Below are 15,559 nucleotides of genomic sequence, written 5' to 3'. Positions count from 1 at the left end.
TAAAACGGGTCCACAACACCCCCCCACCCCCGACTGCACAGCAGAAGGTGAGCGGCCGGCGAGCAAGCGAAGCTTCATCTGCCACTCCCCATCGATTGCATTACCACCTGAACCATCGCTCACATTACCGCCTGAACCTCCCCAGCCAACCCCGTCCCACGTCTGTGGAAAAATTGGCTTCCACGAAACTGGTCCCTGGTACCAAAAAGGTTGGGGACCACTGTCCTAAAAGATCACACAGTGCAGCACGGACAGACCAGGGCTCATACCCAGGAGAGAAAGGCAGGCTCACAGAGTCACTGATTGAGCCGAGCCGCTTGTGTGAACAGGTCGGGTCAGGCACTCGAGCTCTTGGAGACAGAGACAGATGTGATCTCTGCCTGGTTGAGTTCATACTCGTGTGCAACAGATGACAACCAGTATACAAAGGAATGGGTTGTGACAAGCGCTGTGGAGGTGACAGTGGAGAGGTCACGTTAAATGGGGTGGCCAGGGAAGGCCTCCAAGAACGTGACATGTAAGCTGAACTCTGAAGGAGAAGGAGATCCCTTCTGGAGAGGACAGAGGGCGAAAACGTGCGATGGCCACGAGGCAGGGAAGAGCTTGCCCAGCTGGAAGAAGGGCTAGAAGCCGCCGTGGCTGGAGGTGCGCGGAGAGAGGAAGAGGCCGGGAGTTTGGGATTTACTCACAGCGCGGTGGGGACTTATGGGGGACCTAAGGCCAAAGAGTGGTACCTGACTGCTGTGCGGGGTTCAGATCAGGGGAAACGAGGAACCCAGGGAGAGCCGTTAGAAGGCTGCTCTTGGGGTCCCGGGGAGGGCGAGAAAGGAGGCGGAGACGATGGAGGGATTCAGGACTAGTTTAGGGATGCCTGGACTTGCTGATGGACCTTGGGGCAGAGATGAGCATTAGCATTAAAATACTGCAATAGGGGCTTCCCTGGTGGCGCAGTGGTTGAGAGTCCGCCTGCCGATGCAGTGGACACGGGTTCGTGCCCCGGTCCGGGAAGATCCCACATGCCACGGAGCGGCTGGGCCCGTGAGCCATGGCCGCTGCCTGCGCGTCCGGAGCCTGTGCTCCGCAAAGGGAGAGGCCACAACAGTGAGAGGCCCCCGTACCGCAAAAAAAAAAAAAAAAAAAGTGATTAAAAAAAAACCCACCACCACTCGAGGCGGAACCGGGGGAACCCCTCTACCCCTAGTCCCGGTCAACCCCTCCGCCTCCACCAGCGTAGCTCCCGGATCCGGAACGTTTGTAGTGTGGGCACCCGCCTCCGGCGAGGGGCTGGCAAGAAAAGGACCACGTCCGGCGGGGGGGCAGGAAAGAGACGGGCTGCTTCCGGCGCGGCGGTTCCTCCCCGGCCCGGCAATTTTAGGAAATGGTTCGGGTGCTCTCGGAAGGAGAGACTTCTCCGTTCGGCTAGCTCTGTTCCCGCTGCCTCCGCTCGCCCGCAACCTCCGCGCCGCCAGCCTCTCCTGCCTCCGGTCTCGCCAGACCCCCCCAGGCTCCTTAAACAGCTCGGTCCTTGAAGTCCCTCTGTGTCCCTCGCTCCTTTATAGCCTGTGTTCTCCGGGCTCCTCTATCCTTCTGCCCGCCTTCCAGAGGCCGACTTTGCGGACGGTGGGAACCACCTGGCTTCCCCGGGCGGGATTGACTGACCGAACGTCCAGTGACTATCCTAATCTGGCAGTTGGGGGGTTGGAGAGGTGGCCTGGCCTGGGACTGACCAGGTAGGGTCTTCCCCAGAAGTCAGACATGGGACTCACTGGCCTCAGGGCAGCTATGGCGCCTTCTGACTGCTCAGCCAGGGTGATGGAATTTGCCTGTCAGACTGACTAATGGTGGACTGCCCTGGACTAAGCAGTTTTGGAGGAACCACCCAGGGTAAAGGCTCTGAACTGCCAGGTCCCTACCCCCAGGCTGACCAGCCCTGCCAACTTCATTGACCTATCCCCACCACCCGTGCACCCATGGAGAAGATGTCTCGCGTGACTACAGCCCTGGGTGGCAGCACGCTGACGGGCCGCACCATGCACTGCCACCTGGATGCACCAGCCAATGCCATCAGTGTGTGCCGTGACGCGGCCCAGGTGGTCGTGGCAGGCCGCAGCATCTTCAAGATCTATGCCATTGAGGAGGAGCAGTTTGTGGAGAAGCTGAACCTTCGTGTGGGCCGCAAGCCCTCGCTCAACCTGAGCTGTGCAGATGTTGTTTGGCACCAGATGGACGAGAACCTGCTTGCCACGGCGGCGACTAATGGAGTCGTGGTCACCTGGAACCTGGGCCGGCCATCCCGCAACAAGCAGGACCAGCTGTTTACGGAGCACAAACGCACGGTGAACAAAGTCTGCTTCCACCCCACTGAGGCCCACGTGCTGCTCAGTGGCTCCCAGGATGGCTTCATGAAGTGTTTCGACCTTCGCAGGAAGGACTCTGTCAGCACCTTCTCGGGTGAGGCCCTTGGAGGCGGGTCGGGCAGGTGTGCATCTCTGCAGGTGGCTGGCCTGTCTAGGCAGGTTGAGAAATGTTGTGTGCATCAAAGGCCCTCAGATGTACTCTCAGAGGGCTTCCTGGAGGAGGAGCCAGCCGAGCTGGCACTGGAAGAGTGGGTGGAGGTGAGCAGGAGAGGGGCAGGGCAGGGGTAGGCCTAGTGGAAGCGTGAGGGGTACCTGGAGTGTGGTCACAGCTCTGATGCACTTATGGAGTCAGCAGGAGTCAAGGCTGAGTGTGAGATCAGGGAGAGAGCAGGGCCTGAGCAGATCCACAGCCCACCTGGGCAGCTGAGCAGAGGGTTTGTTTTGCTGTCTCCTCTTTCCTTGCCTCAGAGCTCCAGGCCACCTCATTGCACAAAGTCTACCTCCAGGGTCCTCAGCCCAGGGAAGCAGTGGGGAGTGGTGCACTGCCTGGTCCCCCCGCAGTTCTCTTCCCAGCAGGCCCAGCTCCCTGACAACCCCCCTTGAGCCAGCTCTCCCTTTTCACCTCGCTGAGACCAAGTGAAGCACAGGGCAGAGCCCAGAGAGAATCTGAGGGCCTCTTAAGACAGACCTTGAGCTACCTGTGCTGGGGAAAAGCTGGACACTGCACTCAGAGGCTCTTGGTGTGGTGGTCCACAGGGGTGGACGTGTACCCTCAAGGTGTCCAGTGCTCTGGGGCTGACTTGGCGGCTCCAGCTCAAGGTGTAGGGACTGGGCAGATCCTGGGGCATCCCATCCATGCCTCCGTGGGCCTCAGGCCCCCGAAGGATTGTATTCAGCCCACTGAGGCCCCTGTTCATTCAATGCTCTGATACCTGGTCCTGAAGCCGACCACAGCTTCGCCCAAGGACTGATGTCAGTTGCAGAATCCAGGGAAAATCGAGGTCCAGGAGCCTGTGTCAAAACCACCCAATGCCTGTGTCCCTCTCACCAGCCCAGGCTATTGTGTCTGCTCTGCCAGGCCTCTCCTCACCCTTGTCCACCCTGGGCAGGCCTTGGCAGTATCTACTCCACCCTCTAGGCCTCCTGGCCTGCGCCATGGGCAGGCATGTGACACCAGTCCACATTCACTCCAAGGGATACCCCTTGGTTGCTCTCCCTGCTGGAGTCCCTGTAGGCTACCCACCCACCCACCCCCAACTCTCCCTCCACTGACGTCCTGCCCACAGGCCAGTCTGAGAGTGTGCGTGACGTCCAGTTCAGCATCCGGGACTACTTCACATTCGCCTCCACCTTTGAGAACGGCAACGTGCAGCTCTGGGACATTCGGCGGCCCGACCGCTGTGAGAGAATGTTCACGGCCCACAATGGGCCTGTCTTCTGCTGCGACTGGCACCCCGAGGACAGGTGTGGGGTGGGGTGGGGGCCGGGGCAATGGGGCAAGATGGGTGGGGCTTATGGAAGGGCTCTCTCACTGCCTCAAGACCTGTGAGACAGAGTGGGGAGCCCTCCCACCCCAAAAGAGGTCACTGAGGACCTCACGGGCCTTCCACAGGGGCTGGTTGGCCACAGGTGGGCGTGACAAGATGGTAAAGGTCTGGGACATGACCACACACCGCGCTAAGGAGGTGCACTGCGTGCAAACCATTGCATCCGTGGCCAGAGTCAAGTGGCGGCCTGAGTGCCGCCACCACCTAGCTACGTGCTCCATGATGGTGGACCACAACATCTACGTGTGGGACGTGCGCCGGCCTTTTGTGCCAGCTGCCATGTTTGAGGAGCACCGCGATGTCACAACAGGCATTGCCTGGCGCCACCCGCACGATCCCTCCTTCCTGCTCTCCGGCTCCAAGGACAGCACCCTATGCCAGCACCTATTCCGTGATGCCAGCCAGCCTGTTGAGCGCGCCAACCCTGAGGGCCTCTGCTATGGTCTCTTTGGGGATCTGGCCTTCGCAGCCAAGGAGAGCCTAGTGGCCACTGAGTCGGGGCGCAAGCCCTACACTGGGGATCGGCGCCACCCAATTTTCTTCAAGCGCAAGTTGGACCCTGCCGAGCCCTTCTCAGGCCTCGCCTCCAGTGCCCTCAGTGTCTTTGAGATGGAGCCTGGCAGCAGTAGCATGAGCTGGTTCGTGGACACGGCTGAGCGTTATGCCCTGGCTGGCCGGCCACTGGCCGAGCTTTGTGACCACAATGCGAAAGTGGCTCGGGAGCTTGGCCGCAACCAGGTACATAGGGCTGGGTTGAGGGCCATGATCTCGGTGTAGGGTCAGAGAGTTCCTCTGACTGCTGTGCCCAGACCCTGCCCTGAGTTCAGTGCTCAGTTCTGCTTGAGGTCACCACTGGCTCTTGCCCCAGTAACTAAGGGTGTCCAGAGCCCCAAGTGGGCCAGATGCCAGTGCCATTCCTGGGATGCAGGTCTGGGGTGCTGTGGGGCTGGAGCCCCCTCTTCTGGCTTATCCTTGCTTTTAGACTTCCCAAGGTGTCTAGCCCTACGCAGAAGGCCCACACTGCCTCACTTATCACCTCCTGGGGACCCCAGGCTCATTTCCACTTTTCTTTCTGTGCCTCTGCAAGTTTGAGGCTGGGGTTTTTGTCTTCCCATGGGCATCGATTTCCCACCTGGGGCGGGCCAGGACGTTGGGTCCCTGGGGCAGCTGAAAGCTGAGGGTTTGTGGTTCCATCCAGGCAGAGGGGGGCCTGCACGGGGCGCCAGGGACCCAGGACCCCCGTGAGTGAACAGTGCCCACCCCTAGGTGGCGCAGACATGGACCATGCTACGGATCATCTACTGTAGTCCTGGCCTGGTGTCCACCACCAACCTCAACCACAGTGTGGGCAAGGGCAGCTCCTGTGGCCTGCCACTTATGAACAGGTAGACATCTGGGGGTGGCTTTCCCCAGAGGGTGGGATTGTTGGGGCCCACCTATCCATCGGCTTTCCCTGCCTCCAGTTTCAATCTAAAGGATATGGCCCCAGGGCTGGGCAGTGAGACTCGGCTGGACCGCAGCAAGGGTGATGCACGGAGTGACACAGTGCTGCTGGACTCCTCAGCCACACTTATCACCAACGAAGGTAGGCTGGGAGCAGACGCAGGGCATTCATGGGAGTGAGACTGGGGCCTCCCAGAGTGAGCTGGTCCTGCAATGCTCTCCCTCCCTCGGGCAGATAACGAGGAGACCGAGGGCAGCGACGTGCCTGCCGATTACCTGCTGGGTGATGTGGAAGGTGAGGATGACGAGCTGTACCTGCTAGACCCGGAACACGCTCACTGTAAGTGGGGGCTTGGGGAGGGGTGGGGCCAGGAGGCGGGGCCAGAGGCTCATACCCTGCCTACCGCCCCCCCCTGCATTGCAGCTGAGGAGCCCGAGTATGTGCTGCCCCAGGAAGCCTTCCCACTGCGCCACGAGATTGTGGACACCCCACCCGGGCCTGAGCACCTGCAAGACAAGGCCGACTCGCCCCATGTGAGTGGCAACGAGGCAGATGCAGCCTCCCTGGTGCCTGTGGACTCTTCCTTCTCACTCATCTCCGTCTCACACGCACTGTACGACAGCCGCCTGCCGCCTGACTTCTTCAGTGCCCTGGTGTGTGACATGCTGCGCTTCTATGCGGAGCAGGGCGACGTGCAGATGGCCGTGTCCGTGCTCATTGTGCTGGGTGAACGCGTGCGCAAAGACATCGACGAGCAGACCCAGGTGGGTGACAGGGTCTGGGGGGGTCTCCCTGGAGCAGCTGCCACCCCCAGGACTACCCCTGCACGCCCCGCCTGCACCCGCCCCTCTGTCTGTGCCCAGCACACTTGGGGGAAGCTCCTCAGTGTGCCCGAAACCCTGGTCTCTTACCTCCTTCCTCCCCTCCCTGCACCACCAGGAGCACTGGTACACGTCCTACATCGACCTGCTGCAGCGTTTCTGCCTCTGGAATGTGTCCAACCAGGTGGTCAAGCTCAGCACCAGCCGTGCCATCAGCTGCCTCAACCAGGCCTCCACCACCCTGCACGTCAACTGCAGTCACTGCAAGCGGCCCATGAGCAGCCGGGGCTGGGTCTGCGACAGGTGCCACCACTGCGCCAGCATGTGCGCCGTCTGCCACCACGTGGTCAAGGGTCTGTTCGTGTGGTGCCAGGGCTGCAGTCACGGCGGACACCTGCAGCACATCATGAAGTGGCTGGAGGGCAGCTCCCACTGCCCCGCCGGATGCGGCCACCTGTGCGAGTACTCCTGACCCGCCTGCCGGACCTGGATGGGTGTGCGGGGCTTGTGAACCAAATAAAGGAAGCGGGAGACGTATTCTGAGGCTGCCTGTCACCCGGTCGCGTCGCTTACGGTCCCGCGTGGGCGACTCTGGTGGGCGGGTGGCAGTGTGTCCACGGGAGCTGGCAGTAGCCAATAGCAGCTCTTGGTGCGACCTTCGTCCCGCCTTCCGGAAGTGCCCCCTCTTTCCAGGACGGGCCAGAGGAAGCCGCTTCCGGGAGCCAGCCTGTTGCCACGACGACGGAGCTCCCGGCATGCCTCGCGGCGGCGGGATATGGCGTTGGGGGTGCGGCTACTCCTGTTGCTCGCGCTCTGGACGCTGGTGGTTCCGGCCCGGAGCCTCCGGGAGGCAGGCGACGGAGGGTGGTGAGCGGCGCCGGGCGGCAGGGCGGAGCGGGGCGGCCGGCGGGGCGGCCAAGGGCACTGACCAGCTGTGTCGGCAGGCGGCGGCCCGGGCCGGGGGCGCCGGCGGCCGTGGCGGAGGAGGAACGCTGCACCGTAGAGCGCCGGGCCGATCTCAGCTACGCCGAGTTCGTGCAGCGGTAAGCGCGTCCTCTTGTATGGCCACACTTCCCACGCCTGAAAACTCGGGGGCTCCGTCACCGTGCACCGCTGAGGCCGCGCACTGGTCGCCGGCCCGTCCTCCCGGGCCTCCTTAGGCCGCTTCCCCTTGAGCTCGTGCGAGCGCGTGTGGGCGGGGGCGGACGATGGGCGCGGATCAGACTGAGGCCATGATTCCTCCTTTTCTTCTAGCTACGCCTTTTCCAGACCTGTCATTCTGCAGGGGCTCACAGACAACTCGGTGAGTGCTCACGCTCCTCGCGACCACCACTCGCCCGTGCTGAGCTTGGCCCCTGAGTATTTTCCCCGCCCCCACAGAGGTTCCGGGACCTGTGCTCCCGTCAAAGGCTGCTGGCCTTGTTTGGGGACAGCGTGGTCCGGTTGAGCACTGCCAACACCTACTCCTACCAGAAAGGTGAGCTGCCCCTCCCAGCAGCCCAGCCTGCCTGCCAGCATCTTGAAGGCAGCACCAACCAGTCCTGACCAACCCCTTTCAAACTGCAGTGGACCTGCCCTTTCAGGAGTATGTGGAGCAGATGCTGCACCCCCAGGACCCCTTCTCCATGGGCAATGGTGAGCCAGACAGGTGGCCATGGGGTGGGGTGGGGTGACTTAGTACCCAGGTGCCAAGATTCCTGCATCCTCTTGTGTGTTTTGCTGTCAGACACCCTGTACTTCTTTGGGGACAATAACTTCACGGAATGGGCATCACTTTTTCGGCACTACTCTCCACCTCCATTCAGCCTGCTAGGTACCATTCCTGCTTATAGCTTTGGAATTGCAGGTGAGTGCCCTGCAGGACCAGGGGACTTGGGAACTGGGTGGGGGAGGATTAGGCTTGGTAACCAGCTGCTCGTAACTCACCACACAGGTGCCGGCTCTGGGGTGCCCTTCCACTGGCACGGGCCCGGGTTCTCAGAGGTGATCTATGGCCGAAAGGTCAGCAAAGGGTGGGGCTGAGACTTTGGGTTCACTGACCACAGCACAAAGAGTGACCTTGCTGCTCCCACCCTCAGCGCTGGTTCCTGTACCCTCCTGCGAAGACACCTGAATTCCACCCCAACAAGACCACACTGGCCTGGCTCCGGGACACATACCCAGCCCTGGCACTATCTGCACGGCCCCTGGAATGCACCATCCACGCTGGTGAGGTCAGTGGCTGGCAGACAGGGGCCAGGCTGGGCTGGGTCAAGGGGCCCCAACCAATCCCTGTGTCCCCCCCACTCCCAGGTGCTGTATTTCCCTGACCGATGGTGGCACGCCACACTCAACCTCGACACCAGCGTCTTCATGTCTACTTTTCTCAGCTAGCCAAAGGGGGTGGCTGGGGAGCCCGTCGCACACCAGCACATGCCCCTATAGTGCTCACAGATTTTATTACAGGGACAGAGATGGCAGCGGCAGCCTCAGCCCAGCCCACTCTCACCCACTGTTTCTGGCCCAGAGGGGGATGGGGGAGGCTCATGACCCAGCAGAACTGATGGGGGTGGGTTGGGGACACCAAGATAGGGATCTAGGGACACAAACTATGTACAGCGGCTAGAGACTACTGCCCAAGGCCCTCCTGGGCCAGGGTACCAGGCAAGGCGGGTGAGTGGCTCACACACTCGCCCTGCCTCAGTAGTCCTCCACCCAGCCATTCTCGGAGATGAACGCGTCAATGACCTCTTTCATAGCCAGGTTGGGGATGAGCTGTTCCTGGGTCAGGGGGCTCCGAGTCACAGGGTCGAAATGGCCCACACGCTGCAGTGACAACAGAATCAGAATTAGGAGGGGCTCAGTGGGTGTGGGTCCTGCTCCCAACTCCCATGGGCCCTCACCTGCAGGTGCTCCTCAATGTCCTTGCGGTCATAGGTGATACCACTGGGTGTGATGCAGGGCTCCCGCATCAGCTCAAAGCTGATCTTGCCACACAGGTAGTCGGGTATATCTCGCTTCTGCAGCACAGGGTCAGATCAGGGGCTGGGAAGGGGCACTGCTCCGACTCCTGCTACCCACAGACCCCAGAAGACAGGCAGCTCACCTTTCTCTTCTCGTCTACCTGGGAGAAGAGTTCATCCATGTCTGCCAAGTACTTGTCCTGCAAAGAACCAAGCAGCTATGTTTGTGGGCCTGACACCCCATCTCCCTTCCCCAGGCACCGAAACTCACAGACCCAGCAGGAGCCAGGGGCACCTCACGTCCATTACACGCATGCAAATACACACAGGACCCACACTTGGGCTGGGGCACCCTCACATGCTTGGCCTCAATGCAGGCCTGTTGGGCCCGGAGGTGGCCATCGTCCTCATCACCCTCATGGTTCCGCTGACACTCTTCCAGCTCCCTGGAGGTTGACCAAAAGCTGATCAGAGATGGGTCTGGCCAGGAGGTCAGACTCCACTCCAATCTTAGGCTCATTCAGGCCTCATTCCCCTCCATCTCCTGCGTGCCAGAGTTGACCTTCAATAAATGATTGTGTTCACGACTCAGAGTTAACCTAAAAGTGGTGACTTCCGGGGGGCGCCTGTCATCACCACAGCCCACCTCTCACGCTCGGCCACAATGAGCTGTGTGAGGTAAGAGTGCAGCTCGTTCTCCTGGTGGATGCGCCGCTCCTCAATGCTGTTCCAGCGCTTCTTCTTCGCGATGCGCAGAGCACTGGGGATGTCGTCCCCAAAGTTGAGCCGCTGCTCCTTGGCCAGGTTGTAGGCTGGAGGAATAGAAGATTTGGATAAACCTCCAGCCAGTCCACCCGCCTGGTCCCAGGCACCCTGGCACCAGCCAGCCTGTAAGCCCACCTCGCTGCAGGTTGGCAATAGCCTCATCATAGCTCTCCATCTCCAACTGGCATTGCCCCAGGAAGAAGTGTGCCTTCACAGACTGCCCGTCCAGCTCCAGGGCGCGCCGGCAGTCAGCCAGAGCTTGCTCATGCTGCTGCATCTTCAGGTAGCACAATGCCCGGTTGGTGTAATACACTGCCACCAAGGGATTCCGGGTCTGGAGAACAAGGGCAGACCAGCCAGCGTGAGGGAGTGAGCTCAGCCTACCCCCTCTGTCCCAGCTTGAAGCCCATAGCTGGAATCAAGACACTACAGGTTTCTCCGCTTCCAAGCCTCTGGGTTCTGAGGGAGGGTGGAGCCTACCTGAGCCCACCCTCTGGACTCCAGTGAGTCTTGTGAAGGTAGCTTTTCCAGATCTGTGGAAATCACCAGCTTTGGGCTTGGACTCCTCAAAGGGCAAGGGTCCCTGGCCCCCAGCCGAGTGGGCCTCAAGCACTCTGAATCTCCCACCCGCCACAGTTCTCTGGCAACCAGCACTGGCTCTGGAGCCGTGGCCTTGGCCCCTTTGGAACAACATCATCACTGAGTTCTCAGAGCCCAAGCACCACCCGCCTCCGAAAGTCGGGCGGGGGTGGCCAGACAGGGGCTCCGGGGAGGACGCGGAGGCGAAGCCGCAGTCCGGCCCCTCCCCTGGCTCGGACGCCGGCCCCCTCCCGCGGTGCAGGCGCACTCACGATGGCGCGGCCATAGCAGGCCGCCGCCTCCGGGTACTTGCGGCCCACGAAGAGCCGGTTGCCCTGCTCCTTGAGCTCCTGCGCGCTCGGGCTCTTTTCCGGGCTGCCGCCGCCGCCGGCGCTCAGCCGCGCGCCGCCCTCCTTCTCCTCCTTGCCCTTCATGGCGCCGCGCGGCACGGCCCGGGCTCCGCTCCCAGGCTCCGCGCCGGGCCCGCCCTACGCCCTCAGCCCGAGCCCGCGATCCGCTCGGGCCCGGTCCAGCGCTCCGCCACCGGAACTTCCGGCCGCGCAGGTGGGCGGGGCCAGCGGGAAGGATGGCCTGCGAGCGGGCGGGGCAGCGCGTGCACCAGACGCGAGGCGGAGGACGGGGAGGGGGAGGGGCGGGGCAGGCGGGGGAGCATGCGCTCGCGGCGACGCGACGCGCAGCGTCTGAGGCCTGAGAAGTGCCGAGGTCGTCGGGGCAGGAGCCCGCTCGGGCACTCCGACGCCCCGCCCCCGAGGCTCCGCCCAGGCGCGTGGGGATGGCGACTGCCCGCGGGCTCGGGCTGTGAGGACTCGAGCAGCTGGGCCAACGTCCTGGGGTGCCACGGGGAAGTGCTGCGGGCGCGCGCGAGCCCCCAGGGGCGGCTGGAAACCCTGGAGCGATGGTAGGACGGTGGGGACATCGGGCGGGCCGACCCCCGTGGCTCGGATTCCCCGTCACCGCCCTTCCCCAGGTGTCGAGAGGAGTTGCCCGCAGCCATCGAGAAGCACGTGACACGCGACGAGCTGGAGCAGTTGCTGGCGTGGAAACTGGCGGTGAGGAGCTTCCCACGTGGGGGACGGAGCCTTCCGGGGCGGGACGTAGCGCCGTGGGCGTGGCTTCATCCTGGGGGCGGGCCCTCGCGCCTGGGGGCGGGGCCCCTAGCGAGATCCACCAGCCGTGACCCCAGACCCGCCTTGACCACCGAGGGGCCACTTTCGGCCGCGCCTGCAGCAGCTCTTGACCACCAACTCCCCGGAGCTGGTGGTGCAGCGCTCGGCCGCCGCCTTCTGTCTCCTGCCAGACGTGAACGCAGCGGTCACGGAATTGTGCGCCCTCCGGGGCGTGGGCCCGGCTATCACCTCGCGTTAGTAGGGAGAGCTGGGCGTCCCCCCGGCGAGGTCGTGGGCGGAACCTGGCGTGTTAGTGGCCTTATCTGTGAAATGGCCAGATACGTGACACCGAGAGTTGTTGGGAATGGCAGCCCCACGTCGAGGTGGGGCTGAGTGCTGTCCATTTACTTCCCGCGGCAGTCCTGGCTGCCAGAGCTCTCGAGGTAGCAGCCTTCATGTCTGAAGAGGCAGTGGCCGCAGTGCCCGGTCTGCCAGCCTTGCAGTACACCCTGAAGCACTACCTGCTCTACCTGGGCCGGGTGCAGGAGGGTGCCACAGCCCTGAGCCAACGTGCAATCTGTTGGCGGCCAGAGAGGGCATCCAGGACTCTGGTCAGGGTGATGTGCAGAGTTATCCAGCAGGGTAGGGTGACTGGTGCCCCTGAGCCCCAGACTCCCTCTGCCCCACCCCAGGCAGTGCCTCAGGCTGTGGACTCCTCACCGTGTGGAGACAGCACTGTGGATCTGGGCTGTAGGGCAGAAGCTGTGCCCTGACCTGCTGCCTGACCTCGGTCCCAGCCTGGCCACCCTTGAGGACACCAGGCCAGCCAAGAACCACAGGACCCAGGCCTACTGACTTGGCTGTGGCCCAGGGCTTGCACACCTACCCTGTGATCTCAGGGCACAAGTCTTTGGACAGGGGGCTGGCTGCTGTAGGAGCTCAATAAATGCTTGCTGAACTCAAACCTGACTATGAGGCCCATGACTCTCCCCAGGGGCTCCCATCTCCCATACAGAGACACCTCATGCTGGGTACAGAAAAGCAAGGGGGAAGCCCAGGCTGCTGTTTGTGTGGAGGGAAGGGCCCTCACAGTTTGATCAGTGAGTTGGGGGGAGACCAGCCCAGCCCGCAGTGCCCAGTACAGCCACCTGGTGCTGTGTAAAATATTTATTCATTCTCCAAAAAGGCTCAGACTGCAAGTCTCATGGGAGAGGCCAGGGCAGGGTCTCCTCTGGGGCCACCCTTGGGGACCTCCACCACTCAGCCCAGTCCATCAGTCCTATTCCTCCAGGCCTGGGAGGGGGTGGCCAGGGCTGGTGTAAGGCTTGGCCTGCAGTCAGTGGGCCACAGGGGCCACCTGCACCCACCAGGAAGAAGCAGCCTCAAGACATACATTCACAGAGGACGAACATGCAGGCCTCCCTAGTGGCTGGCCCACGGATGCTGCGCCCTGGCTGGTGTGGCCCTGGGAACTCTTGTCAGGGTGGCGGGGGAATGTGGGCACCCAGCAGGTCGTAGGCAAAGATGTTCCAGAAGATGGCGAAGAGCAGGAAGGTACCATAGGCAAGCAGCACCACCCACCAGCCACACTGGTCTCGCAGGCGTTCCTCATAGCTGCGCAGGATGGTCAGGCCCATGCTGACACCCACCACCGCGCCCGCCAGGTGTGCCATGAAGCTGGGCTGTGGGCCCGAGGCAGGCAGTGGCGGGGAGAAGCGCAGCCACACGGCCCGGCCCACCTCGGAGCTCACTACAGAGGGAGGCAGCAGGTGAGAGGCACCCTAGCCATAGGCTGAGGCCCCTCCACCCTGGCTCCCTACTTACTGCACACCAGGGCCAGCACCATCCTCAGCAGCTTGTAGGGACATCTCATCCCAGCCCAGTTCTGATGGGGTGTGAATAAAAAAGGCTGTGAGGGAGGCCTTATGGGCCCCTCCCCGCACCCCGCCGCAGGGGCTGCCCCGTTACCATGACGACATTGGCCAGGTGTGCAGAGCACAGGGCGTAGACCCCGCCGGAGCCCCCCACCACAGGGGCCCGCATGTCAGTAATGGAGACGGTCAGGGAGCCTGTGTGAGCAAGGGGAGAGCCGTGAGGGTGAGGCCCACCAGTGAGGTGGCCAGGGCGCACACACCTGCCTCACCTGCCAGCACACCAGCCAGGTAGAGCAGGCTGATGCGGAGCAGGCCATGCACCATCTCCAGGGGCACCCCGATCATCAGCTGCAGGAGTGCGTTGAACCCCAGCTGCTCCAGCCTGGCCATATGGGGCAAATAGGTGTGAAGGGTGGGGTCCGCCAGGGGGCTACCAGCCCCCTGCCCCCACCTCGAGAGGCTGAGCCCTCCCGATCCAATCCGAGGGGTGCCAGAGGTGGGCCCACTCACCCAACGTGCATGAACATGTAGGTGAGAAAGCGCCAGGCCCGAGCACGGTGGCCGGGGTGGTATACCAGGGGGCTTTTCATGTACTCAGGGTGGTAGGTCTGCAGCACCCACTTGTTGAGACGGGCCCCGTAGCACAGGAACACGATGATCTGGGAGGGACAAGTGTTGGGGCCAGGCAAGACCAAGGATAAGGGAGGCTCCCGGGGTGGTGGGTGGTGGACGGGCAGGCCCACCTGGGCGAGGGTGACCGAAGCCATAAACACAGGGGGTGGGCAGCTGCGGTGCCGGTAGAAGTACCAGTGGCGGTCCACCTCTCGGGGCAGGATCTCGTAGGCCACGTAGCGCACGAACCGCTTGTAGACACCCAGTCCTGGCTCGTCCAGCAGCCCGTCCTGGGGCAGTGCCCGCTGTCCATTGGCGATGGCCCGCTTGAAGCTGCTTGAGCGCTTGCTGCTGATCTGGGGGGCGGGGCCTAGGCATAGGCCACGATACTCCCCCCATGGCTGCCCCTCCTGAGTGGTCCACCCAGCTTGTCACAGGGTCTGAAGCCCTGCCCCATGGCTATAGCCCTCCCCAATGGGAAAGGCAGGGAGGAGGGGCCGCCTGCCCAACCCATGCCAGCCAGGGCACTGCGCCCATACCCCAGCTGCCCACCCACTGTGGCACTGACCAGGTCCACCAGCTCCTGGTAGCAGACCTGGCCCCGCTCGTTGCTCTGGGCCAGGGCCACCAGCATGTCCAGTTTGGCCGGGTCCAGGGGCAGCTCATGGCGGTGCACCAGGCCAGCGAAGGTGTCCGCACCGATGAAGCCAGTGTTTTCAGGGTCCAGCTGCTGGGGTCGGGGAGCCAGCAGCCAAGGTCTGAGGGTGGGCCGGGCCCCAGGACCACAGGGCTGAGCCACGTCAGGCGGGAGAGGCAGGCTCCGAGCACCCTGGGTCCAGGCCCCTGTGCCCACATGGTCCCAGGAGCTAGCTGTAGGCACCGGTACCTAGGTCCCCGGCCTCTAGCTCCGCTAGCTCTCCAGCCGTCTCCCCACCTCATTTCTGCCTTGCCCATCCTGAAAGGGTAGGGCCAAGGTCTGAGGGCAATCACCAACCCTTTTGCCCCTCCCCAAGCGCCCTAGTCTGGCTCGGTCTCGTGCAGGGGACCAAGGTCGTGCAGGGAAGGGGCTGTGCTGAGGGTCTCAGAGCTCCGTCCCCCCGGCCCACCCAAGGGCGGGGGGCCGGCAGCGGGGGCGGGGCCGGCGCCCCCCACCTCTCCACGCACCTGCTCCTGGATAAGCTGCAGCAGCGAGCTCCTGTCCATAGAGCCAGGCCGGGCCGGGGGCCGGGGGCCGGGGGCCGGGGGCCGGGGTCGGCGGCCGCGGCCGGGAGGGGCTTCTCTGCGGACTACTCCGCTCCGCCCCTGCCCTCCGGCTCCGCCCACTCCGCTCGGCGCCGCGTCACGGAGCCGCCCGCCCCCGCCGCACACGCCGCCGCTGCCAGCCCAGCCACTCGCGGTCAGGACACGCGCGCGACCCGCACGCGGACGTGCCAGGCAAGAACTGCGCGGGGCGCTTGGCTCAAGTGCCGGCGCCCCCGCCCCGCCCCGGGC

General features: G+C 63.2%; 5 protein-coding genes across 9 annotated transcripts; 3 read left to right on the top strand and 2 right to left on the bottom strand.

Annotated features, from left to right (window-relative positions):
* Positions 1–1,369: 1,369 nt before the first annotated feature.
* WDR24 (WD repeat domain 24) lies at positions 1,370–6,904 on the top strand. Of its 2 annotated transcripts, XM_079944505.1 has the most exons (8): positions 1,370–2,451; positions 3,644–3,821; positions 3,970–4,642; positions 5,171–5,289; positions 5,368–5,489; positions 5,583–5,687; positions 5,772–6,112; positions 6,288–6,723. In XM_079944505.1, exons 1-8 carry the CDS (start codon positions 1,971–1,973, stop codon positions 6,639–6,641), a joined length of 2,373 nt encoding a protein of 790 aa, XP_079800631.1. In that variant the 5' UTR covers positions 1,370–1,970; the 3' UTR covers positions 6,642–6,723. The 2 variants fall into 2 exon arrangements, with proteins under 2 accessions (XP_079800631.1, XP_079800630.1); XM_079944504.1 differs by having other exon boundaries at positions 5,772–6,904.
* JMJD8 (jumonji domain containing 8) lies at positions 6,899–8,596 on the top strand. 3 transcript variants are annotated; one of them, XM_079944508.1, is made up of 9 exons: positions 6,899–7,036; positions 7,114–7,212; positions 7,424–7,472; positions 7,550–7,646; positions 7,736–7,804; positions 7,896–8,015; positions 8,103–8,152; positions 8,248–8,382; positions 8,462–8,596. In XM_079944508.1, the coding sequence occupies exons 1-9, from the start codon at positions 6,945–6,947 to the stop codon at positions 8,540–8,542; spliced, it is 792 nt and encodes a 263-aa protein (XP_079800634.1). In that variant the 5' UTR covers positions 6,899–6,944; the 3' UTR covers positions 8,543–8,596. The 3 variants fall into 3 exon arrangements, with proteins under 3 accessions (XP_079800634.1, XP_079800633.1, XP_079800635.1); XM_079944507.1 differs by having other exon boundaries at positions 8,103–8,170; XM_079944509.1 differs by having other exon boundaries at positions 8,103–8,170; positions 8,248–8,377; positions 8,462–8,590.
* Positions 8,597–8,835: 239 nt separating this feature from the next.
* STUB1 (STIP1 homology and U-box containing protein 1) lies at positions 8,836–11,034 on the bottom strand. The gene is made up of 7 exons (XM_079944506.1): positions 10,728–11,034; positions 10,012–10,210; positions 9,758–9,923; positions 9,470–9,557; positions 9,255–9,311; positions 9,052–9,168; positions 8,836–8,974 (listed from the first exon to the last, which is right to left on the bottom strand). The coding sequence occupies exons 1-7, from the start codon at positions 10,887–10,889 to the stop codon at positions 8,849–8,851; spliced, it is 915 nt and encodes a 304-aa protein (XP_079800632.1). The 5' UTR covers positions 10,890–11,034; the 3' UTR covers positions 8,836–8,848.
* A 92-nt stretch (positions 11,035–11,126) lies between these two features.
* LOC307197956 (uncharacterized protein) lies at positions 11,127–12,412 on the top strand (the record flags this gene model as incomplete). Its single annotated transcript, XM_079944510.1, has 3 exons — positions 11,127–11,374; positions 11,444–11,525; positions 12,275–12,412. The coding sequence occupies 3 exons, from the start codon at positions 11,127–11,129 to the stop codon at positions 12,353–12,355; spliced, it is 411 nt and encodes a 136-aa protein (XP_079800636.1). The 3' UTR covers positions 12,356–12,412.
* A 648-nt stretch (positions 12,413–13,060) lies between these two features.
* Positions 13,061–15,394, bottom strand: RHBDL1 (rhomboid like 1; the record flags this gene model as incomplete). Of its 2 annotated transcripts, XM_079945756.1 has the most annotated exons (8): positions 15,233–15,394; positions 14,637–14,798; positions 14,200–14,424; positions 13,967–14,115; positions 13,726–13,838; positions 13,551–13,651; positions 13,407–13,467; positions 13,061–13,332 (listed from the first exon to the last, which is right to left on the bottom strand). In XM_079945756.1, exons 1-8 carry the CDS (start codon positions 15,269–15,271, stop codon positions 13,061–13,063), a joined length of 1,122 nt encoding a protein of 373 aa, XP_079801882.1. In that variant the 5' UTR covers positions 15,272–15,394. The 2 variants fall into 2 exon arrangements, with proteins under 2 accessions (XP_079801882.1, XP_079801883.1); XM_079945757.1 differs by lacking the exon at positions 14,200–14,424.
* Positions 15,395–15,559: the final 165 nt, after the last annotated feature.

The sequence above is a fragment of the Stenella coeruleoalba genome, assembly GCF_951394435.1.
Source record: "Stenella coeruleoalba genome assembly, chromosome: 15".
In the NCBI taxonomy this organism is placed as follows: domain Eukaryota; kingdom Metazoa; phylum Chordata; class Mammalia; order Artiodactyla; family Delphinidae; genus Stenella; species Stenella coeruleoalba.
Note: the sequence above shows the minus strand (reverse complement) of the source record. Positions and strands in the feature narration are given on the sequence as shown.

What these genes read in the sequence shown, in the direction of transcription:
- WDR24 (XM_079944504.1), top strand. Translation starts at nt 1,971, where the DNA reads ATGGAGAAGATGTCTCGCGTGACTACAGCCCTGGGTGGCAGCACGCTG. An exon ending in GGGAGCTTGGCCGCAACCAG is followed by an intron (nt 4,643 to 5,170) that starts GTACATAGGGCT and finishes GCCCACCCCTAG; the next exon opens with GTGGCGCAGACATGGACCAT. An exon ending in AGACCCGGAACACGCTCACT is followed by an intron (nt 5,688 to 5,771) that starts GTAAGTGGGGGC and finishes CCTGCATTGCAG; the next exon opens with CTGAGGAGCCCGAGTATGTG.
- JMJD8 (XM_079944507.1), top strand. Translation starts at nt 6,945, where the DNA reads ATGGCGTTGGGGGTGCGGCTACTCCTGTTGCTCGCGCTCTGGACGCTG. An exon ending in GAGGCAGGCGACGGAGGGTG is followed by an intron (nt 7,037 to 7,113) that starts GTGAGCGGCGCC and finishes CTGTGTCGGCAG; the next exon opens with GCGGCGGCCCGGGCCGGGGG. An exon ending in CACCTACTCCTACCAGAAAG is followed by an intron (nt 7,647 to 7,735) that starts GTGAGCTGCCCC and finishes TTCAAACTGCAG; the next exon opens with TGGACCTGCCCTTTCAGGAG.
- STUB1 (XM_079944506.1), bottom strand. Translation starts at nt 10,889, where the DNA reads ATGAAGGGCAAGGAGGAGAAGGAGGGCGGCGCGCGGCTGAGCGCCGGC. An exon ending in CCTGCTATGGCCGCGCCATC is followed by an intron (nt 10,211 to 10,727) that starts GTGAGTGCGCCT and finishes CTTGTTCTCCAG; the next exon opens with ACCCGGAATCCCTTGGTGGC. An exon ending in AGGTAGACGAGAAGAGAAAG is followed by an intron (nt 9,169 to 9,254) that starts GTGAGCTGCCTG and finishes CCTGTGCTGCAG; the next exon opens with AAGCGAGATATACCCGACTA.